Here is a 23,745-nt window from a genome sequence, read left to right as displayed (position 1 = left end):
CAGGAAGGCATGTGCTGGAGAGCTGCTCGGCCTCAGTGCTCTGCTGCTTTTATGTATGTAACATGTATATGTAGTAATGTGTGTAATGTACATATGTGTGTATGTATTTGTATTTTAGAGGCTTTTGCCTTAGTATGCATGTGCTCGCCAAAGAGAGAGACACTGAGAGAGAAAGTGAGAACTCACTCTCCACAGTCCCTTCTCCTCCCAGGGTCTTGGGCACACACACGCGCACACTCAGTGTGAATTTCAAGCCACCGGGTCTGGGATTCGAACCACGGTTGGCCGTGTGGGAATCCAGCGATGTAACTGCAATGCCATCTGCTGCCCACCCGACCCCCTGGCCCTGGAAGGAGAGCAGCACAGTCAGGTTGGCTAGATGTCTCTCTTTTTTTCTTTTAACATTTATTTATCTATTTGTTGTGATTTTTTTGGGCCACCGGGTCCAAGACTTGAACCACAATTGACCATGTGGGGGTCCAGCGCCTCAACCGCCACCCCACCTGCTGGCCCCTAGATGGCATATTTATGACAGCCCAGGGCCCCAGTACTGCCAGGCCTGGTGCCCCCAGATGAGGCGCAGTGTTCCCGCATTCTCTACCCACTCCCCCCTTTTTCTCCACACTGGCTCCCCCATCATTCACGTCACCTCCCTGTGCTCTCCAGCCACCTCAGACTCCTCTGCTGCTTTCCAGTGAGGGGACACGTGTACCCCAGAATCGGCCCCACTTTGAAGGGGAAGAGGAGCTGTCTCCTGAGTGACTGCCTGGGAGTGGTCTTGCTCTAGTGTCCACACCTTCCTGCAGCTGAAGATGGATCTAACGGCATCGCAGGCTCCTCCACCCTGTGCACCTGCTGGGACCTGGGGTACCTGGGTCTGGGGCATGCTCACCCTGTCCCCACTAGAGAAGGCACAATACTTATGCCCCAGACGCCCCCTGAAACAGCTCAGGGTGATCCGGGCGAGTCGCAGAGGCCCCTCCTGCCCGCCAGGCCCAGAGCACAAGCCCGGCCTCACCTGTCTGCCAGGTTGGGGGGCAGGGGGGATGGGTAGTCAGAACTGCAGTGAGGACAGACACCAGACTGCCGGCCAGGAGTGCCTGGCACCCCATATCAGAGAGGTGTATGAGTCAGGTCAAGCCGTACTCTGCAGAGGGAGGCGGCAGGGAGCAGAGATTTTAGGGCGTCAGTGAAGTTTGCCAAGGTGAAGCCCACCCCTGCATGAAACCTCCATCTAGGCCCCTCCGTTAGGGCGCTGCCCGCGGTGCCTGGCACGCGCTGCCTAGCCTGGGCCAGGCCTGGTGGCTCGGGTGCAGGGTGGGTGGCTGCAGGGCTGGCACTGTCCATGGTGAATGGGCTCATTCATGTCCACGGCCTGGCCCCACAGCTCCCCATCACTGTGAAGAGCTGGATTTACATACTGTTCCCAAGAATGCACACTCCAGGCCTTTGTACGTAGGCCACCGTGGGCTCTCTGGGCTGGAGCAGCGCTGAGAACCTGTCCTTCGGGCGAGGCAGCTAAGGCCCAGAGCTGGGCAGGGCCGCCCCGGCCCCACCCTCCCAGGGTACCCACGCTGCATCTCTGGGCCTCAGCTGGCCTTTCACCCCCATGCTTTTCCCTAGCCTTCTGCCCACAAAGGCCCAGTCAGAACGCCCTCTGCTGGCTCTGCCGTGTAAGCACCGACCCTCGCTCCTCTGTCCCTGTATCCATCTCAGTGTCAGGGCCGTGTCTGGGCTGCAGACAGCGAAACTGGCTGCTAGCGGGCACCTGTGCTGGGCGTGGGGACCACGCTGCCATGCTTGTCCCACAGCAGTCCTTAGCCACCTCATGGGGAAGGACGCTAACATTTCTGCTTTACAGATGGGGACACTGGGGCTCGGAGCAGCTATGCACTGGTGGCCAGCAGGCCACTGGCCCTGGGCAGCCTGTCTGTAGCCGCCACACCAGCTCCATCGTTCCATTCTGGCTGAGACACGGGGTCCGGGGGGTCTTCTCATCTCCGTCTCCCTAACACGGAAGGGCACCTGGAGGGAGTCTTCCCTGGGAGGCGAGAAAAGCAGGCTATAGGGATCTGCAATAATGGGGTGTCCAAAGCTGCTGCAGGGCTGAGGTTCCCAGGTCTTATATCCAGGGTTTTCGTTTAGTCGCAGGAAGACCTAAAGCTGACGGCATCCGCAGTTTACGTGAGGTCTGAGGCTTGAGAGCCCTGGTCAGGCCAGCCGGCCTTGTTCCGCAGAGACAGGGACAGGTCAATCAGAGCCTTCTCGGGACCAGCAGATGGCGTAATGATTACGCCACTGGACTCCCACGTAGTTGACCACGGTTCAAGTCCCTGACCCAGTGGCTTAAAATTAATACCAGGTGCGTGTGCATGCTTGCTCAAAATCCCAAAAGAATGCAAGAGAGGATTGCAGCATGGCCATCCCCCTGGGGGGTGATTTCTCACTTTCTATCTCTCTTGTCTCTTTAGTGAGCGCACACGCCCTGTCGCAAAAATTTCTCTAAAAATACATAAATAAGTAAAATGTAAGTAAATAAATAAACGGCATCTCCCAGCACAGCACAGGATGGGGGCTTGGCTGGTGTACATTCAGCACGAATAAGAGTCTGCATATAGCTGCCCCAAACCGGGGTGACCTTGGTCTGCAGGAGCCAGGGGGCGGAGGTGAGGGTCCTGCCACTTACAGACAAGTGCACATGAGAGATGGGGGGGTGGGAAGGGTATGGACTGTCGCCGGCGTGGAAAGCAAGAGAACCGGAGTGTGCCGGCGAAGGTCGTTGGAACACCTAGAGGGGAGGAGGCCCGCACACACGACCTCTCTCCAGGGCTGGTGACACCTCGTTGGTGTCCTCTAAGGTAGGAGATGCAGGAAGTGGGCGTGGGGTCCAAGAGCTGACTGCAGGGGCAGCCCTGAACAACATGGCCCCCTACTCTTTTCTTTCTTTTTTTTTTTTTTAGAAGTATTTATTTATTGGGACCAGCAGTTAGCGTTAATGGCTATGTCACTGGACTCCCATGTAGTCGACCGCAGATCAAGTCCCGGACCCAGTGGCTTAAACTCAACATCAGGCGCGTGTGCGTGCATGCCTAAGATCCCAGGCGGAGAAGGGATTGCGGCATGGCCATCCCCCTGGGGGGTGATTTCTCACTTTCTATCTCTCTCTCTCTGTCTTCCTGGCAAACAAACATACATGCCCTATAGCAAAAACCTCTCCCCCCACCAAAAAAAAGAGAGAGAGAGAGAGAGAACGATTTATTTATTTTTCCCAAACGAGTAAAGTATTTTATTTCATTATATCAAGAAAGTGTCTTAAAATAGTAACTAAAAAAAGAAAGGCCTACATTCCATCTAGTGCCCTGGTAGTTTCTAGATTATTTGAAATGTTCAGTGCCCCAACTAAGATTTACGTTTGGTGACCCACGGCAGAACGCTGACACGATCACGCTGGTTTTCATGACACCTTGTTAGGGTGTCCATCCCCTATCCGGACAGTGAGCTTAGCTTCCTAGAAATATTTGAACAACCGTTCAGAAGAGTTTGTCCAATCATCCGGTATCTGCCAGGCTTTATCAAGGAAGAATGTCACTTGTGCAAGTCTGAATCTGATACCAATTAAATGGTGACAACTTTGCCAATAAATAAGAATATGCCCGTCCATGGCTAGGAAGGGAGACTGCCACAGCTGACAGGTCCCCAAAACACATGGAGTCATTTCATTTCATTTTAATTTGATATAGGGTACGCCTGCTCACCAGAGAAAGAAGGAAAGTGAGAAAGCTAGCTGGGTCTGGGACTCAAACCAGGGTCGACCATGTGTGAGTCCAGTACCTTAACCACCACGCCACCTGCTGGACCTCCCAGGAGGAGGGGGGGGCGCCACCTGAGGTCAGAGGGTCAGAGCTGATCTCTCAGCCATTTGACTTTGGTCTTTTTTCGTTCTTGGGCATCTGAAACTTCATTTCTAAACCCCAGTTTGCTTAAAGCACAGAACATTATGGTTGCTCGTTTCAGAAGGCTCATGAGTTTTTTTCTTCTTTAAAAAAAGACTTGATTTATCTCTTCCATGAGACAGAAACACAGTACTCTGAAGGGGGTCTTGAGACCCCAGTCCAGCCTCAGCCAGTTCCAGATTGTGGGCACTCCATGCACGGCTTTCTCAGGGAGGTCTCTGGATCTGAACCCGGAACCTTCCCGTAAGGGTCAGCTTCATAGAATATCTTGTTTTGACAGCTATGCCACTCACCAGCCCCTTGTTTTCTTCTTTTTTTTTTTCATTTTTGAAGAGGGCACATATACTCAACAGAGAGAGAGACAGGGAGCATGAGAAATCACCCCCAGGGGGCTGGCCATGTCATGATCCCCTCTCTTCATTCTCCTCTCAAGATTTTGGTTAAGCACGTGCATGTACCCAGTGTGTTTTTCAAGCCGCGGGTTCAGGACTCGTGCCGCACGGTCAGCCATGTGGGATCCAGCTGTTTCAGCCACCAGGCCACTGGGCTAGTCCTAGAGAGTTTTTACTTATTTATTTATTTATTAGAGGTTTTTTTTGTTGTTTTTTGGAGTTTTTGTTTTGTTTTGTTTTGTTTTCTTCTATAGAGCCTATGAGCTTGCCAGAGACAGAGGGACAGAAAGCAAGAAATCACCCCCCCAGAAAAGATGGCCACGCCACTGTTCCTTTTCTTTCATTCTCTCGGGATTTGGGGCGTGCGTGCACACTCGCCCATTATGAGTTTCCAGCTGCTATGTCCAGGACTCGAACTGCAGTCATCCATGTGGGAGTCCAGCCCCTTAACCACTATGCCACCCCAGGGGGCTGGCCATGTCATGATCCCCTCTCTTCATTCTCCTCTCAAGATTTTGGTTAAGCACGTGCATGTACCCAGTGTGTTTTTCAAGCCGCGGGTTCAGGACTCGTGCCGCACGGTCAGCCATGTGGGATCCAGCTGTTTCAGCCACCAGGCCACTGGGCTAGTCCTAGAGAGTTTTTACTTATTTATTTATTTATTAGAGGTTTTTTTTGTTGTTTTTTGGAGTTTTTGTTTTGTTTTGTTTTGTTTTCTTCTATAGAGCCTATGAGCTTGCCAGAGACAGAGGGACAGAAAGCAAGAAATCACCCCCCCAGAAAAGATGGCCACGCCACTGTTCCTTTTCTTTCATTCTCTCGGGATTTGGGGCGTGCGTGCACACTCGCCCATTATGAGTTTCCAGCTGCTATGTCCAGGACTCGAACTGCAGTCATCCATGTGGGAGTCCAGCCCCTTAACCACTATGCCACCTGCTGGTCCCACCTCAAGAGTTTTTATAACAGAGTTATTTGTTACTTCACATTGTAGAGGGAAGGTGGTGGTCATGGGCCACCTCCAAGTCGGGGTTTGGGATGACAAGGAACAGGACTGACTGGGCCTGCATCAGGCCGGGCTGTGAGTCTGGAAACACTGCACTCCCCAGCCCGTCACGCTCACCACGGACTCGACGCTGAGTCTGTGTGAACCTGCGTGGTGAAACTCACCTCCCTCTGTGAGGCTGTTGTCACCACCCTCTCCGCACAGCTGGCCAGGGGTAGCAGGACCCCGTGTCTGGGGCAGGATGAAACAACAGAGCTGGAGTGGCAGCTGTGGATGGCCGACCAGCGCCCAGACCCTCACCACCAGCCATCAGCTCTTAGTTGGACCTCCCCAAGCTAGGGGTCACAGGGACCCCGAAGAGCCGGGCTGACCAGAGGTGCCACGGGCTGAACCCTAGTCTGCAGCCAAGGCCTCTCCCTGTGTATCCCACCAACCTGCCCCTGCAGGAGAGCGGCCATGTCTCAGCCTCCTCTTCCCATGATGCCTCACTAGTGAGGGGCCGTTCTGGTGCCTAGGCGAGAGGCGGTGGGTATGCGTGGGGGAGCGCTCACCAGGGCACAGTGGCTGCCATGGGCAAGCCCGGGACCTCCAAGGTCTCTGCCCAGTGCCTTTTCCTCCTCATGGCATCTCCAGCCTCAGTTTACAAATGAGGAAACAGGCCCTCAGACACCCCGTGCATGTAACCTGGAGTGCGCCTGCCCCTTCCCGTCCTGGAGAACTTCCGTGGAAAATCAGAACCAGCTCCTCTGCCCCTCAGCTCCCCCCGGCCTGGTCCAACCTCTGCTGGCACCTGGCAGCCGTGCGCGGTATGGAAACCTTAGACTCAAAAACGAAGCGCCTTAAGATGGGCCCTCGGGCCCTCGTGTTGTGATGAGGAAACAGGCCTGGGCACCCTGGGGTGAAGCCCATCGAGCCATGAGGGGTGTATTTGGACCCGTCTAAATAGAAGTTTTCACAAATGGCCAAGAAATGACTTTGGGGACCAGCAGAGGGCGTAATGGTTACGTCACTGGACTCCCATGTAGTCCATCGCAGCTCGAGTCCCAGACCTGGTGGCTTAAACCTCCTGCCGGGCATGTGCCCAAAATCCCGAGAGGAGAATGGAGAAGGGATGTGGCGTGGTCACGATTGATTTCTCAATTTCTGTCTCTCCAGTAAGTGCATGTGCCCCATAGCAAAAAAATCTCTCATAAAAGAGAGAGAGGGAACCAGCAGTTAGCGTAATGGCTATGTGGCTGGACTCCCATGTAGTCGACCGTGGTTCATGTCCTGGACCCGGTGGCTTAAAACTCATGCCGGGCGCATGTGCATGCGTGCCCAAGATCCCGAGAGGAGAATGGAGGAGAAGGGATTGAGGCGTGACCATCCCCTCTGGGGGGTGATTTCTCGCTTTCTGTCTCTCTGTCTCTCTCTATCTGTCTGGCGAGCGCACGCGCCCTATAGCAAAAAACCTCTCCAAAAAAAAATAAATAATAAGAGTGAGAGAGAGAGATGACTTTGTGCCACCCCAGGGACTCCCTCCAGCTACCAGTGGCTGGCCTGCCTTGTGACAAAGCACCGGTTCCCCACCGCTGAGCAGTCAGATTCCCACCTCTGCACAGGCTGCTGGCAGGAATGGTCTCTCCGTGTAATTTACATAAATGTGCAGCCCAACTCCACCCTCCTCGAGGTGCCATCTTGCTGGGGACCAGGCCTTGGAGAGCACTGGGCGGGCATTGGCGCCTGGGGCTGGCATCGGAGTCCGCTGATGGTGGCTGTGTTCCCTCCACGACGTGGCTCCAGGGACAGCTGGAGGGATCAAGGCACGCAGGGCTTCTTGCCAGAAAAGGCCATTGTGGTTGGTGGAAAAACAAGATCTCAATTGCTCCCTGGCCTGGCCTCCCCTGCCGGCTGCTCTGTGTCTGCAGGTGCCGTGAGAGGCTCATCCTCTCGTGGCGGGGTCAGAGGCCACTCTGGCGGCTCCTCCCGTCCCAGGGTCTGAGGAGGAGTGCATTTGTCTTGGGCTGACGGGGAAGTCACTAAGGACAAGGGGACAATGCCAGTGGGCAGTCAGGTGCCCTAGTCGGGCTGCCAGGGGACAGCACCCAGCTCCACCGTGCTCCCTTCAGGCCCCTCTGCAGCTCTGACCCGAGACACCAAGCGGGTAGAAATAGAGAGTGGGGGAGGGTGGGAGCCAGGCTGGGGGGGCAGGCGGGCAGGAGGAGGACATGGCCGTAGCTGGCACCAGGCTGTGTACATTTATCAAGGGGTGGAGGTGCCAGGGGAGCCCCCAGAGGCCACACTGTGGGCCTGGAACATGACTGAGATGCAGGGTCACAGCCTGGCGTCTGCTACAGGAAGATGGGCAGGGGCTTCTGGGAAGAAGAGACCTTGCGCCAGGCCCACAGGGTAAGCAGAGCAGGAACAGTGGGAGGTGCTGTAGGCGTGAGGCCCGGGTGCCAGGCAGGGCTGGAGGCGAGTGCCAGGACTCCCTCTTGCTCATTCTCACGCTCGTGTGTTTCACACGGTTTCCAGAGTCATGGCCTGAAGGAGGACGTGCCTTTTGCAGTGGTTGTGATTGGGGTGTCAGGGTTCCACTCTGCCCGCCTGTCTGTCAGGGCGGAAGGGGCACGTGGTGTGTTAGGGACATAGAGGGCAGCTGAGCCGGCCCTGGGGAGGGGTCCGCGTGGTCAGGTGGCCCCTCTGCCACCCAGAGCTGGCTCCACTCAGGGCTCAGCAGCTGAGCTGTCCCCACACGTGTCCCCTACAGAGGGCTGACACTTCAGCGTTTTGTTTTTTTTTTTAATAATAGATTTTTGCAATAGGACACATACACTCACCAGAGAGACAGACACAGAGGCAGAAAGTGAGAAATCACCCCCTAGAAGGGATGGCCATGCCACGGAGTCTTCTCCCTTCTCCTCTTGGGATTTTTGGGCACACATGTATGCATACCCAACATGAGTTTCAAGCCTCTGGGTCTGGGACTTGAACCATGGTTGACTACGTGGGAGTCCAATGATATAACCATTACGCCGCTTGCTGGTCCCAGCATCTTTTTTTTTTTTTTTAAAGAATTATTTCATTGTATTTATTTGTTAAAATTTGCTATAGGCCAGGTGTGCTCACCAGAGAGAGAGAAAGTGAGAAAACAAGCCACCAGGTCCAGGACTCAAATCGTGGTTGGCCCTGTGGGAGTCCAGTGCCTCAACTACCGTGCCACCTGCTCCTGGCCCCCATTTTTGGCATCTTAAGGTGACCCTCCTGCCCCTCCTCCTACCCAGACTCCACTGCCTCCCTGAGGGCTGCTGGGCTGGGCTGGCTGCGAGAACCACCCTGGCCGTCACCCCAGGTGACCTAGCAGGGCACCGGGAGGGAGACCCAGGCTCCCACCCTGACTCCACATTTGCCCACTCAGCCTTAAACTCAGGTCCATAACCTGCGGGTGGCCAGACCATCCCTCTCCCCACTTGGGAGGAAGCCTCCTGCCCCCGCACCCAGAGAACCCTGCTACCCCTGCCTGGCCTCTGCACCTGCAGCTGTAGGCTCCCATCTCCACCTGCAAGCCAAAGACCTCCCAGGCGCTGCAAGCGATAGCTCAGTGAATTAATGAGTACATGCTAATAGCCGTATTTATTATTTACCTGAGGCAGATTTGGGGGTCAGGAGCACAGCCCCCAAGTATGGCATCGTGCCTATGAAAATGGACAGTTCTGTTACAACCAGCCTCTTTAGAAGCGGCTTCCAGGAATCCATTAGAGCTAATGACTGCCCCAGTAGAATGTGTCATTCCTTGACCACCGTTTATCTCACACTCGGGAATATCGTGGCCAGGTTCAACTGCTGAGTCTCCACTGCTGAGACACTGGCTCTTCCAGGCCCTGCTGGGGGTGGGGTCCCCCTCTGGCTTCTCTCCACAGAAGAGTCAAATCCCCCACCGCAAGGCCTAAGCCTCGGTACCTTCCAGAGTGTCTATTATTCCTAATTTCATTCTAGAAAAGACACAAGACTGGTGTTGAAAAACACAGTCACCGGCTGAAGCACTGGGTCCCCGGGCCGTGGAAGGTAGCTCTGGACATCTTCCGCCCGCTGACCTCTGAGTCCTTGGCACAGACTTCGAAGCATGCAAAGATTCTGGAGAGTGGAGTTTCCATTGGGCATCCTCCCAGATATCCCCACCCTGCAGGAGCTGCAAGCCTGAACTCCTGGCCACGGGACGCAGAGCAGTTTTTGCCTCTAAGCCTCGGTTTCTTCATCTGTAAAGTTGGGAATGAGAAGGGCCGAGGATTGGACGGGCCAGTGTCTTGTGTCCAGTCGTGGTCACTGTCACCATCGTCACGGTTGTGGGTGCTATAACATGGTCAGCAAAGTCCTTAAATCCAAACCTCAGGTCTAAACGAAACTAGTGCCAAGTATTGTCTGGACACTTGGCTTGTTCATTTTCTTTTCCTTTTTTTTTTTTTTTTTTAAAGAGAGATTTTTGCTATAGGGTGCGTGCGCTCACCAGAGAGACAAAAAGCAAGAAATCACTCCCAGGGTAGGGGGGAATGACCACACCGCAACCCCTTCTCCTCTGTTCTCCTCTTGGAAGTTTGGGCATGCACACACATGCGCCTGGCATGAGTTTTTTAAGCCACCAGGTCCAGGACTCGAACAGCCATCAACCACATGGGAGTCCCGCAACGTAACCATTACGCCATCTGCTGATCCCGCTTGTTCGTTTTCTTAAAGCGACAGGCAGCTTTCACTAGCAATTCGAGGCAGATGTTAGAATGGTCAGTTTTGTGGATAAATGGTGGTTTGGGGGGGATCAGGCAAAAGCATAATTCTTAAAAATCCAGAGTTACGACGACATGCAAAAGCATAATTCTTAAAAATCCAGAGTTACGACGACATGTGTAAGGTCCTTAGAGAGAGGACAGTTAAAGAATGCTTGAGTGTCACACTCCGTGAGAGTCACTGCCACCTCCCAGGCCACCATCCTCCATTCTTTGCATGGACTGAGTGCCAGCTTAGTCCAGGCAGCAGGTGGCAGAGCCAGGATCCTGAAAAAGGACAGTACCCAGCCCCAAGCGGGCAGAAATAGAGTGGTGGGAGGGAGGAACCCCCCCAGGCTGGGAGGTAGGCTGGGCAGGAGGGTGTGACTGTAGTTGGCACCTGGCTGTGCACATCTATTAAGGGGTGGAGGTGCCAGGGGAGTCCCTGGAGGCCACACTGGAGTTGGAACATGACCGTGACACAGGGTCAGCCCGGTGTGTGCTGCAGGAAAGATGGACAGGGCCTTCCAGGAAGCAACCTTGGTGCAGGCCCTTGCTGGGATGGCCCTTCGCAACTCCAGCAAGCACCCATAACCAGGGCTGGCATTTTGTCCCCAGCTCTCATCAACAGGAGTCTGATCACAGAGACGCAGGCGGTGCCCTCATGGACTCTGGCTGAGGACCGATGGCACTTCAGGGCAGGGTCGGGGTTTCAAAGCATCCCGCCAAAACCCAGACAGGGCCACAGGATGCTCACATGTGTCATGGGAGACGTGAGCTGGTAGATTTGATCTGTGCGTGTGTGTCGGGCAGGCTGGGGATGGGTGTCAGGAATTTGCCCAGGTGTGGTAAGAAAAGTCCTTAAATACAAACCTCAGCTCTAAAAGGAGTAGAGGGGCCCGGGCCCCGGGCACAATGGCAGCCCTGAAGCCCCATGCTGAGATCACTGGCCACCAGCACCCAAGGGAGAGACCCAAAAGGGGCAGGAGTGCTGAGTTCTCAGGAGAAGGAAGCTGGTGTCACCTCTTTCCACAGGAGGTAGGAGAAGACAGATTTGGCGAGATCAGCAGTTGGCGTAATGGCTATGTCACTGGACTCCCATGTAGTCGACCGCAGTTCGAGTCCCAGACCCAGTGGCTTAAACTCACGCCGGGCGTGTGTGCGTGCATGCCCAAGATCCCAAGAGAATAGAGGAGAAGGGATTGTGGCGTGGCCATTCCCCCTGGGCGGGGGTTGATTTCTTGCTTCCTGTCTCTATTTCTAGCGAGCACACGTGCCCTATAGCAAAAAACTCTCCAAAAAAAAAAAAAAAGATTTGGCCTGAACGAAGATGGATTTTCTAACGCAAGTGGGGGGTTGGGCCAGCCCTGGGCTGGGAGACTGCCGTGGGGTGGCAGTCGCCAGCTACGTGTCCTGATGAACACCAGTCCCTTCTTCCCCCCCAGAGTCGGATGGCGGAGAGCCTGCGCCTTTTCGACTCCATCTGCAACAACAACTGGTTCATCAACACCTCGCTCATCCTCTTCCTGAACAAGAAGGACCTGCTGGCCGAGAAGATCCGGCGCATCCCGCTCACGGTCTGCTTCCCCGAGTACAAGGGCCAGAACACGTACGAGGAGGCCGCCGTGTACATCCAGCGGCAGTTCGAGGACCTGAACCGCAACAAGGAGACCAAGGAGATCTACTCGCACTTCACCTGCGCCACCGACACCAGTAACATCCAGTTCGTCTTTGACGCGGTCACAGACGTCATCATACAGAACAATCTCAAGTACATTGGCCTTTGCTGAGGAGCCGGGCCCGCGCCCGCCTGTCTGATGAAACCCGCGGGGTGCCACACCCCGACTCGTGCTAGAGAGGCCCAACCCAGGGGCAGAAAAAGGGGGGCCTATGAAGAACGTCCCCCCGCCCCTCGGCCTCTGCCTCCTCGGCCCCACGTTCCCGCAAACATATATATGGATAGATTGCTAGGTAGGTAGACACACACACGCACGCACACACGCACACACTCGTCTGCAGATAGAGTTCTCCGAGGTCTCTTGAAGTCTTGAGAAGCTGTCCCAAGTTCACTCCGAGCCCGTCCTGTCCCTCCACTTTGCCTTCTTGAGTTGGCCTCACTCTGCATGGGGGTCCACGTTGGACCACTGAGGAGAGGCGGCCAGCTGGGGCCAGATCAGGCCAGCTGAGCCCTTGTCGGCTGGAGGAGAGTCCGCTCGTCGCCTGAGCTCCACACTGGGGACCTTGCCACTGACGGGGGCAGGAAGCACCAACGCAGGGTCCAGATACTTTCCCTGCTGGCCGCACCCCCCACGGCCCACCCACAGCTGCACTGCGCTGTGCTGGTTCCGGACCTGGGACCTTAGGAGCCGGGTGACAGCACTAACCAGACTTCCAGCCGCTCACGGCTCTTTTTAAACGGCTTCAAAATATGCAGCAAAAACCCACACAATGCTAACGAGTGTTTCCAACGAGACCAGCTGGGTTTCCAGCTTCTCTTCCACTAGGTCTGATGTTTTCTAAGTCAAAACCTGGTTTTTCTTCTCTGACATCCTTTTTTTTCTTCTTTTTTTTTTCTGTTTTTTTGTTTTTGTTTTTGTTTTTGTTTTTTTTGGCCAAATCTCGTGGTGTTTCGCAGAAAAAGAAAAATACAGAAAATTTCCAATGCAGTTGAGTATTCTTTTTTAAAATGCAGATTTTCCAAACATATTTTGTTTTTTTTTCAGGTGGTCCTTCTTTGTGTCTGGCTTGCTGAGTGTTCACAGTTGTATATCTGGGTGATTCTGTCCCTCTGTTCCAAAGAATTTTGGGGGCAAATGGCAAGTCCTGCATCAGCCCCACAGGACACGCGTTGTACATAAGCCTCTGCAGTGTCCTCTTGTCATTGGTGCGGGTTTTTTGCTTTGTTTTTATTTAAGAAAATAAATGTGATGTATTTAAAGAAGGTCCTTCACCTAGGAGCGAATGAACAATAGCTAAATGTCTTGGTATTTAAAGAGTAAATTATTTGTGGCTTTGCTGAGTGCAAGAAGGGGGAGGCGAGAGATGGCCCCTGGCCCCCACGCCCTGTGCCTGAGATGGGCTGGGAGGAGCTCTGACTCCCGTGAAGGCGCAGCCAGCGTTGTGGCCTGAGGTTGGCCCTGTGGGGACCGTGCCCTGGGCCTTCCTGCCCCAGGGTCTGTGGGCTCCCACCGCGAAAGGACCTTCATGAGGGCCACGTGTAAATACGCACCCCCACCGACGAGGGGGGAGGCAGCCCCAGAACCCTTGCCAAATCTCCTCCTCTCTCACCCTTGTTCGGTACCCTCGCGTCCAAGGTCAGTGTGCAGAATCACAGCCAAGGACTTGACCGGATGTACAGGGAGGGAGGAGCTGCTGATCGTCCGGAAGTCAAAGATTGTCTACTTTAAGAAAATAAAATACCCTGAATGGAGCCGAGCCTCGTCCCAGCGTGCTGTGTGTGTCACATGTGGCTGACCTCGGTGCCATCTTGGGAGGGCGGCAGGGGACGCCGTTCGTGGGGAGGGTAACTTCCGCCCCCCCCTCCACACAGTTCAGTAAAATCCCTTGGTCAAACGAATGTCCAGAAAAGACAATAGGGGTCAGCAGGTGGTGTAGTGGTTAAGGCCCTGGACTCCCACATGGTCAACTCCACAGTTCGACTCCCAGACTTGGTGGCTTGAAGAACATGCCAGGTGCATGTGTGTGTCCAAAATCCCCAGAGGGGCGTGGAGGAGGAGGAGGAGTTCTCACTTTCCCTCTCTCCGTCTCTCTCTCCAGTGAGTGCATGCACCCTATGACAAAAATCTTTAAAAAATAATAGTAAGGTGAGAGTTCAGCAGGTGTCCGCGGAGAACAGGACACAGCACGCTCCTTGCGAAACCCTTTAACACGCTCCACCTCTGCGGGTTGCCAGCGGCGACCCCTTTGTTGAGAAAAAGTGCCCAGGTTGATATCAGGAGGTCAAGCAAGGATCCACCAGGCAGAGGGGCTGCCTCACTGGAGAAGGGATACGGGTCGGGTCCGGAGCCTTCCTGTGGCCTGGGTCCTCACTCCACCCTGCCCCTGGGCGGCCATGTGCCAGGCCAGGCCAGGAGGAACCCACCACAAGCACAGAGCCAGCCTGCAGCCCCCTCCTCAAACAGGACCTCAAGCAAAGTCCTGAGTGGGGGTGCAGACACACACGTACGTGTGCACACGAACACGTGCCCATGTGTGTAGACGCATGTGCTCACACACAGGGACCTAGCTCTCTCGCCACCCTGTCCCCACCTGAGTGCAATGGGGGATTGGGGGTTCCCTTCGCACCTCCCCACATTGACGAACAGCGGGAACCCAAAGGGACTTTCGTTTAAGAAGAAATAATGACCCTTGACGCTTAGTTTGTGCTTTTAATGCCAACAGAAAAGAATACTGATTTCACCACCTGCATTTTTAACCTAAAAACACATCTAGGGACTAGCAGTTAGCGTAATGGCTACGTCACTGGGCTCCCAGGTAGTCGACCGCGGTTCGAGTCCGGACCTGGTGGCTTAAACTCACGCCGGGCGTGTGTGCGTGCGTGCCCAAGATCCCGAGAGGAGAATGGAGGAGGAGGGATTGCGGCGTGACCATCCCCCCCAGGGGGTGATTTCTCACTTTCTGTCTCTCTGTCTCTCTCTGTCTGTCTGGCGAGTGCACGTGCCCTATAGCAAAAACCTCTCAAAAAAAAAAAAGAAAAAACACGTATCTAAAGGAAAGAGAGGCGGCTTTGCCAGCTTTCCTGATGTGTGCAAGGACCCAGGACAGCCTCCTCCTGGTTTCCGGAGCCCAGGCAGCGCTCACGTCTCTGGGTCCTGGCAGGCTGCGGGTGAACCTGTACCCCTGCAGCCCCGCACTACCTCCTAGCTGGCCTCCGAGCTCTTGGGGATCCAGCTCTTGCGGTTCCTCTGTGCTCGGTCTTCCTCTCACTTGTGCGCCCCCTCTGCTCACACTGAGGTCCACCCATCCCTCGGGGTCCAGCGCAGATCCACCTCGAGCCTTTTGGAAGCCCTCTTTCCCCCACTACACCTCGAGGAAAGCACCCCACCAGAGCTGGGAGGGTCCAGGAGAAGCCTACTGCATCAGACTGGAATCACAGGGAAACAACCACAGGGGTTGCAGGGGACAAGTGAGGCAAGACAAGAGCCGGCCATAGGAGCTGGGGACAGCACCCAGGACACAGCCCTGTGGGCCGCCACCCTCCCCCGTAGCCTGTGTGGTCACTGAGGTGGTGCAGTAAGGCAGTGACAGTGGTCACTGTGACCCCAGCTTCCCTCAGCCACTGCTCACTGCCAGCCACACTCCTGGAAAGCCGAGGTTCTGGGACCAGCAGATGGCGTGGCATGGGACTCCCACATGGCTGACCACAGTTTGGGTCCCAGACCCGGTGGCTTGAAAATCACACCAGGTGTGTGTGCCCAGGATTCCGGGAGGAGAATGGAGGGGAATAGATTGTAGCGTGGCCATTCCCCTTGGGGGTGATTCCTCACTTTCCCTCTCACTGTCTCTGTCTCTCTCTCTCCCTCTCTCTCTATCTGGTGAGTACCTACGCCCTAAGGTAAAAACCTCTTAAACAAAGAAAAAAGCCGAGGTTCTGGATTCTATTTTACAGAAAGGGAAGCAGAGACCCTGAGAAGGGATGACTTCCCAGCATCCCACAAAGTGACAAGTGACGTGAGGCTGTGCTCCACCCATCCACGCCTGTCTACCCGAGGACCCTCAGCACACCCGCAGGCCCTGGCTCCCTGTTTCCAATGCTAGCTGTCCAGGACAAGTGGGCACGGGCATGCAGGCCCCACTGGCACAGGGGCCAGGGTGGCCCTCACTGTACATGAAGGCCAGGGGCCTCCCAGAGACAAGCCCAAAGGGTTCCATACAGAGGTTGTCCTCGGCCAGGCGCCAACTGGTTCAGCCCAGCACGTGCCACCGGGAGGACCTGAGCCCTTTCATCATTCCACTCGTAATGGCTGTCTTGGAGTGCTTAGGAATATCAGGAAAACCTCGTGGAGAAGGCTAAGAAAGGCCACTTGCCCAGAGAGTTCAAGGCGAGCCACTGGGACTTGGCCAGGCTGGACTGGGTCAGGCAGGGGAAGGCTCTCTCACTGGAGGCGGAGGTGGATGGGAAGGAGAGAGGCCAGGAGGCATCTGGCAGGTGGCACGGGCTGGGAACCAAGTGGACAGTTTCCCCGTTGGTGGGCATCACCCCCACTAAGTCCAGCCCGCCAAAGACTGTCCTGCGCGGGACATGCCTGGGGGCCCTGGTGCACCTGTCCTGAGGGCAGGCGAGAAAGGGAGGCCCTGCCTCTCCTTCCAGCCTGGAGGAGCAGAAGGGTGCTTTGCACCACTTCCCAGGCAGCTGGGTTCCAGGGGTGACTGCCAAAGAGGGACAGGGTGTAGCAGTTAAAGGAAAGGACCTACTTTCCTCCTCCAGCAGCCCCTCTGCTAGGGGGACAGCCAGCATGACTTCAGCTCCCACTGGACACAGCCAGCCTCCCCCACCCCCAATTTCTCTCTAACCCAGATGCTTGGCTCTAGGAATGTCCCCTGCACCTCAAAATGACCAGGATCATAACTGTAGTAGCCTTGGGACCAGCAGATGGCATAATGGTAACATCGTTGGACTCCCACGTAGTTGCCTGGAGTTCGAGCCCCAGACTAGGCATTTTAAGACTTATGCCTGGTGGCGGCTTAAGACTCACGCCGGGCACGTGTACGTGCATGCTCAAAATCCCAAGAGGAGAATGGGGGGGAGGGATTGCTGCATGGCCATCTCCCCTGAGAGTTGTTTTCTGTCTCTGTCTCTCTGTCTCTGTGGCCAGCACATGTGCCCTATAACAAAAATCTCTGGGGTGGTGGGGGGGAACGACACAGCATCCTCAGTTCCAGCATCAGAAGTCTCTCCCCAGCACACCTGGCCATACGACGAGGCCCGTTTCCACATGGAGTTGGCAGCAGCTGGGCGCTCACTCAGAGCCCAGCGGACAGGGGGTCTGGATGGCGTGTGCCCCTATGACTCCGGCTTCTTCTCTCTTGACACCGCACCGCCGTGGGGCATGAGAAGCCGGCGTGGAAGGAATGGGCAGGAATGTGGCTCAGTGGACAGCTTCCACCTGGGCCACGACAGACTGTCGTCAGTCCTGGGGCGCCCCCTGCTGGTTGCTCTGGGAAATCATACACTGAGCCGGACCTAGCCAGGTGTGAGGATTCTGAGGGAAGATCTCTGAGACAGTCTCTCACAGCTGGGACAGACGGAGAAACGGAGGCAGAGCGGCTAGAACAGCACAGTGCATACTTGGAAGGGATGACCAGGTGAGTAAACTGTAACCGGAAAACAAAATAAATGAACCCTTAAAGATAAACCTAAATGGGCCAACGGGTGGTGTGGTGGTTAAGGGCGCTGGATTCCCACATGGTCCACCGCGGTTCGAGTTCCAGATGTGGAGTCTTGCTTTCTCACTCTCTCTCTCTCTCTCTCGCACTCACTCACTCTCGCTCTGTCCCTCGCTGGTGAAATTAAAAATAAATAAACAAAAATTAGAATTAGAAATAATTACTGAAAAATACATAAATAAACTAGGGGAATGGCAGGTGGTGTAGTGGTTGAGGAGCTGGACTTCCACATGGCTTGACCATGGTTCAAGTCCTGGACCTGGCAGCGTGCTTTCTCACTTTCCCTTTCACTGGTGAAATTTTAAAATAAGAATAATACTTTTTTTTTTCTTGTTCCTTTTTTTGGAGAGATTTTTGCTATAGGGCATGTGCACTCACAGAGAGACTTCTAGAAAGAGAGAGAGACAGAAAGTGAGAAATCACCCCTCAGGGGGATGGCCTCGCCGCAATCCCTTCTCCTCCATTCTCCTCTAAGGATTTTGAGCACACACACACACATGTCCGGCATGAGTTTTAGCCGCTGGGTCTGGGAATCAAACTGTGGTCGACTACATGGGAGTCCAGCAACATAGCCATTAGGCTAACTGCTGGTCCCTAGTTTTTACATTTTGTAAGAACAAAATATACTGGGTTTATTAAGTTTGCTTAGTTTTACATTTTAAAAAAATAGTTCTATAAGAAAGCACTTTTTTCTTTGAGAGAGAGATTTTTGCTACGGGGTACATGTGCTTGCTGGAGAGACAGAAAGCAAGAAATCACCTCCTGGGGGGGGTGACCCCTTCTCCATTCTCCTCTCAGGATCTTGGGCATACACACACACACACGCCTGGTTTAAGTTTTAACCCCCCAGGGCCAGGACTCAAACCACGGTCACCTATGTGAGAGTCCAGTGATGGAACCATTACGCCACCTGCTGGTCCCAGAATAATTCTTTAAAAAAAAAAAAAAAAAAAAGGTACACATCACCCTGCTCGGGAAGTGGGCAGCGCTGTGGCAATGTTGTGAGACACGGGGCGGGGCTCGGTTAGTGTCTGTGAACCTCCCTGAACACATTAGGTACACGCATGCCTCTGATCCAGGGCTGGCCGAGGCTGGTGGCGGGCCACCATGTCGGACCCTGATGGGGTGCTGTCTGTCTGTGTCTCTCTGGCTCATGAAAGAGATAGATAAGTAAACTTTAAGGAAAGGGGGAGGGGCCAGCAGATTATGTCACTGGATTCCCACATGGCCAACTGTGGTTCGAGTCCCAGACCCAGTGGCTTGAAAATGATGCCAGGTGTGTGTGCGTGCCCGAGATCCCAGGGGGAGAATGGAGGAGAAAGGATTATAGAGTGGCCATCCCCCCGGGGGGTGATTTCTCACGTTCCCTCTCACTATCTCTGTCTCTCTCTCTGGTAAGCACACATGCCCTGGGGCAGAAATCTTCTAAAAAGAAAAGAAAAGGGGTGAAGGAAAACCCGGCTAAGCCACCAGTATTTGCTGGGCGCTGGCCATGTGCCAGCCAGGCGGAGTGCGGTGGTGGAAGAGGGCCTTCTGCAGGGCTGTGGGTAGGACCGTAGCTGGCTCCACCCTGCATACACACCGTCCCAACTAAACCCCACAGGGACAAGACCCAAGCTCACGTGCTGTAAGACCGGCCACTGGAATGGACGCCCACACCCACCCGGAGGCCCACCGAGGAAGGATGCCACTCGGGGCACAGCCACACGGACATACGCAGACGTCACAGAGCTCAGAGCCGTCCCAAGTCCTCCTTGTGTGCCCACCACACTGCCTGCCTCCCTCCCTTCATCCCTCCCTGCTCTGTCCATCCTGCCTTCCCCCCTGCCCCAGCTACGGAGGCGCAGCCCCCACCAGTGCCTCCCAGGCACCTCCCAGGCGATGAGTCCACCCGGAGAATGCAGGGACAAAGCCACTCACTGCCAGGACCCTCAGTGAGGGCGCTCAGAGGACTTATTAGCACTGCAGAGCCTTCCTCCCCATGGTGAACCCCCTTGTGGATTACCAAGTCAGAGAGATGGGGTGGGGAGTCCACCAGAACCCAGACTAACGCGGAGCTTTCAGAAGTGAGGTAGTGCAGGATCGGCCAGAGCTAGGAATAAACCAACAGACAAAACTCCATCCCCAGTACCGGCAGGAGCTAAGTGGCAGGATGTCTTTTTTTTTTTTTTGGAGAGATTTTCACTGTAGGGCACGTGCGCTCGCCAGACAGACAGAGAGAGACATAGAGACAGAAAGCGAGAAATCACCCCCCAGGGGGGATGGTCACGCCGCAATCCCTCCTCCTCCATTCTCCTCTCGGGATCTTGGGCACGCACGCACACGCGCCCGGCGTGAGTTTTTTAAGCCACCGGGTCCAGGACACGAACCGCAGTCGACTACGTGGGAATCCAGCGACATAGCCATTACGCTAACTGCTGGTTCCTGTGGCAGGATGTCTTCATGGCTCAGGGTAAAGAGGGATTCTCTTCCATAGCACTCAAAACAAAACAAAACAAAACAATCGCAAACTGACTACACCATTGATATATAAACAAACAACAAAAAAACTGCCGGGCCGGCGGTTCAACAAATCTAAGCAAAAAGCTAAGCAAACAGCTGGAGAAATGATATTTCAATGAAGGCAGCCAACAAAGGGCTGGAATCTACGATAAATGACACACTCCCCCGGATCAATAAGAAATAGAAAAACAGCTCATGGACAGAATAGGCCCAGGTTCCCAGGAGGCGGCGGGTGGGAGAGGAGACGGGGGAAGCGCTGGGCAGAGGGAAGAAGCTTTGTCACCCATCGCAGGGGAAAGCATATAGTGAAAATCCACAGTGAATCCACCAGGCTTCCGGCAAGGACGCCAGACTGATCTCTCTCTCCGTCTAGGGGAGTGTGGAGCGGGAGGCCATTGCAATAGCCACGATGCTGAGGATGAGCTCGATTTCCAGCAGCTTTCTCTGCAGCCCAATACCCTCCCCAACAGGGGCCCCGGGGGGACTCTGCAGAAGGCATGACCAGGAATCTTCACTGCATATCCCTTCTGCAGCACAGGAGCAGAAACCAGGGACCCGCCTGCCACCGAGAGTAGGTGCACATAGGACGAGACATGCAGAGGCTGGAAGAGCATGCTGGCGGTGGGAATCAATGAAACTGGGTCTGTGATGTGAGATGGGTCCTTGAGCATATACATCAAAATTTTAACGTCACTTTAAAACTTTTTTTTTTTTTTTGGAGATTTGTGCTATAAGGTGTGTGCACTTGTTAAAGAAACAGAGAGAAAAAGTGAGAAATCACCCCCTCGGGGGGGGGAGGGGATGGTCACGCCACAATCCCTTATCTTCCATTCTCCTCTCGGGATTTTGGGCACGCACGCACACGTGTCTGGCGTGAGTTTCAAGCCTCTGGTCTGGGACCTGAACTACCGTGGACTACATGAGAGTCCAGCGACGTAACTGTTTACGCGGTAACATTATGTTTTTCAAGTAACTGAGGGTGGGGCCAACAGATGGCATGGTGGTTAAGGTGCTGGATTCCCATGCGGTCAACTGTGGTTTGAGTCCCGGACCCCATGGCTTGAAAAATCACTGACAGATAAATAGATAAATCAATAAATGTTAAAAACAAACAAACACTAAACTAAAATTTAAGTAGCTGAGGGATACAAATAGCAGGATCCATTTACATAGATTTTTTTTTGGAGAGATTTTTGCTATAGGACGTGTGCACTTGCCAGAAAGACAGAGAGACAGAAAGCGAGAAATCCCCCCCCATGGTCACACCGCAATCCCTTCTCCTCCATTCTCCTCTCAAGATCTTGGGCATGCACACACACTCACCCAGCGTGAGTTTAAGTCACTGGGTCCAGGACTCGAACCGCATTAGACTACATGGGAGTCCAGTGACATAGCCATTACACCAGCTGCTGGTCCCTACATAGAGTTTTAAACATGCACATTATCTATACATACCCTTATAGCTGTGATCACACCAGGGTGATCAGACTGTTAATTATGGTTTGTTTGTTTTTTTTTTCAAACAAAAATCTCAAGGAAGTATGAAATAGGGTAAAAGGTTAGGATTTCGCAAATGACGTGCAATCATAACACGGTGATGGTACCCCGTGTTAGTGTGTAATTGAGCCAAAAGGGACGTCATCTCTGCACCCCTCCATGCCTCAGTGTACCCTAAAATCCTGCTAGAATTCAATTCCTACCTGGGGCAGTCATTCAGCTGTCTGAGATAAAAAGCTCCAGCCTTAACAAGAACAGTAATATTAACAATAGAAAGGCGAACACGCTTTGATCTTCAGCCCAGAGACTTCCTCACAGCTTCCCTTTCCCTTAACTGTTTTTAACTAGCGACCTTTGATCTTCCAACCACTGGATACTCAGCCTGCCTCTCAAGCTGGTCCCTATTTGTTCAACTCCTTTCTTAAGGTTACAGCTGCCTGGGAGGTGGGGAGGAAGCTGGCATTGGAGCAGCAGCCGCATAGTGAGGGTAAGTGCACTTTTTATCAAATCTTCTGTATAATTGTCTGCTTGATTTTTTAAAGGTTTTGTTTTGTTTTGTTTTGTTTTGTTTTGTTTTGTTTTGTTTGTGGGTATAGGGCGCACGTGTTCCCCTGAGAGAGACAGAAAGTGAGAAATTACCCTCCAGTGGGGATGGGCATGTTGCAAATCCCTTTTTCTCCAGCTTCCTCTCAGGATTTTGGGTGTGCACGCGTGCGCATGTGCTCAGAGTGATTTTCAAGCCGCCGGGTCCAGGACTCTAAACGCAGTTGGCTCTATGGGATCCAGTCAGCTGTCTAAACCTCCACACCAGCTGGCTCCTTGTCAGCTTCATTTTTTGGACTCAGAACACACTTAGACATATCCAGCATTTTGGTTTTGGCTTTGATTTGATCATTTTTGCTATATGGTGCATATGCTACCCAGAGGGACACAGGGAAAAAGAGAGAGAGAGAGAGTGAGAAACCATTCCAGGGGATGGGTACCACACCACAATTCCTTCTCCTCTTGGGACTTTGGGCATGCACACACACTCAGTGTGTTTTTCAAGCCTCCGGGTCTGGGACTCGAACCACATAGACAGCCATGTGGGATCCAGCCGCCTTAATTACCATACCACTTAGCTGGCCCCTATCATACCTTATTGGCTCTAGACTTCTCTGAATGCTTTACGTAGGCCATAATAATTGTAAGGGCCTTGGGTGAGAGCAGTAAGTCCTCCACTCCACACCTCAAGAACGAGGGGATGTGGATGCGTACATATGCCCATCAAAAAACATTTCTTTTTTTTTTAAGATTTATTTATTCATTTATTATTGTTATTATTATTTTTCACATGAATTTTGCCAAAGACAGAGAGAGAGGGAGAGTGAGAAAGCAAGCCACTAGGTCCGGGACTCGAACCATGGTCAGTCATGTGGGAATTCCAACGCCTTAACCACCATGCCACCTGATGGCCCCTCAAAACACATTTCTGAGAGTACATATAGCCGCTCTATTCTTGATAGCCATAAGCTAGAAACAGTTCAAACAACCATCAGCAACAGAATGGATAAATAAGCTTAAGTATATTCATATAACACGAAACCAAACTCGAGCCCAAATTAGCAAAAAAAAATGATATAAAACACACATGAACCTCAGAAACAAAATGTCGAATTAAAGAAGCCAGAAGCAAAATATTACAGAGTGTCTGTTTCCATCTGTGTAAGGTTTTAAAAAGAAGTCCTCATCTGTGGTCCTTATAAATTAAAGGTGCTGTTTACCTTTGAGTAAGGGGTAGCAGCCAGTGTGGGGGTATGTGGGAAGTTTCTGGAATCCTGGTAATACTCTACATATGAGGGGACTTCAAAATGTTTTTTAGAAAAATGGGGTTAAAGAAAAGATTGGTATGGCCAGCAGAGAGCGTAGTAATTACGTCACTGGAGTCGCACATAGCTGACCGTGGTCTTAGTCCCAGACTCAGACTGGAAATTCACGCCAGGCACACGTGCATACATGCCAAAAATCCTGGGAGGAGAAGGGATTGTGGCGTGGCCATCTCCCTGGGGGGTGATTTCTCACTCTTTTCCTCTCACTGTCTCTGTCTATCTCTCTCTCTCTTTCTCCAGCAAGCACACGTACCCTAAGGCAAAAACCTCTAAAAAAAAAAAAAGGAAGAAAGGAAGGAAAGAAGGAAGGAAAAAAGAAAGAAAGAAAAAGAAAGAGAAAGAAAGAAAGAAAGAGAGAGAGGGAGGGAGGGAGGGAGGGAGGGAGGG

The 23,745-nt window shown here is 53.3% G+C and overlaps 2 protein-coding genes and 1 non-coding gene across 3 annotated transcripts in view; 1 reads left to right on the top strand and 2 right to left on the bottom strand.

Annotated features, from left to right (window-relative positions):
* The window catches only part of GNAZ (G protein subunit alpha z), a 34,525-nt gene extending 21,010 nt beyond the window's left edge, over window positions 1–13,515 (top strand). Inside the window, exon 2 of the mRNA XM_006157177.3 lies at window positions 11,530–13,515. Within this exon, the coding sequence (XP_006157239.1) occupies window positions 11,530–11,874 (345 nt within the window). The 3' untranslated portion in view covers window positions 11,875–13,515. The remainder of the gene's footprint in view (window positions 1–11,529) is intronic.
* The window catches only part of RSPH14 (radial spoke head 14 homolog), a 104,740-nt gene that overhangs the window by 70,273 nt on the left and 10,722 nt on the right, over window positions 1–23,745 (bottom strand). The window lies entirely within an intron of this gene.
* LOC114009418 (small nucleolar RNA SNORA24) lies at window positions 3,581–3,711 on the bottom strand. Its single transcript, XR_003550830.1, has one exon. It is a non-coding gene; the product is annotated as a small nucleolar RNA SNORA24 (small nucleolar RNA).

The sequence above is a fragment of the Tupaia chinensis genome, unplaced genomic scaffold, assembly GCF_000334495.1.
Source record: "Tupaia chinensis unplaced genomic scaffold, TupChi_1.0 Scaffold000531_1, whole genome shotgun sequence".
Lineage (NCBI taxonomy): Eukaryota > Metazoa > Chordata > Mammalia > Scandentia > Tupaiidae > Tupaia > Tupaia belangeri.
The sequence above is the reverse complement of the archived record's forward strand: the minus strand, read 5'-3'. Positions and strand labels throughout refer to the sequence as shown.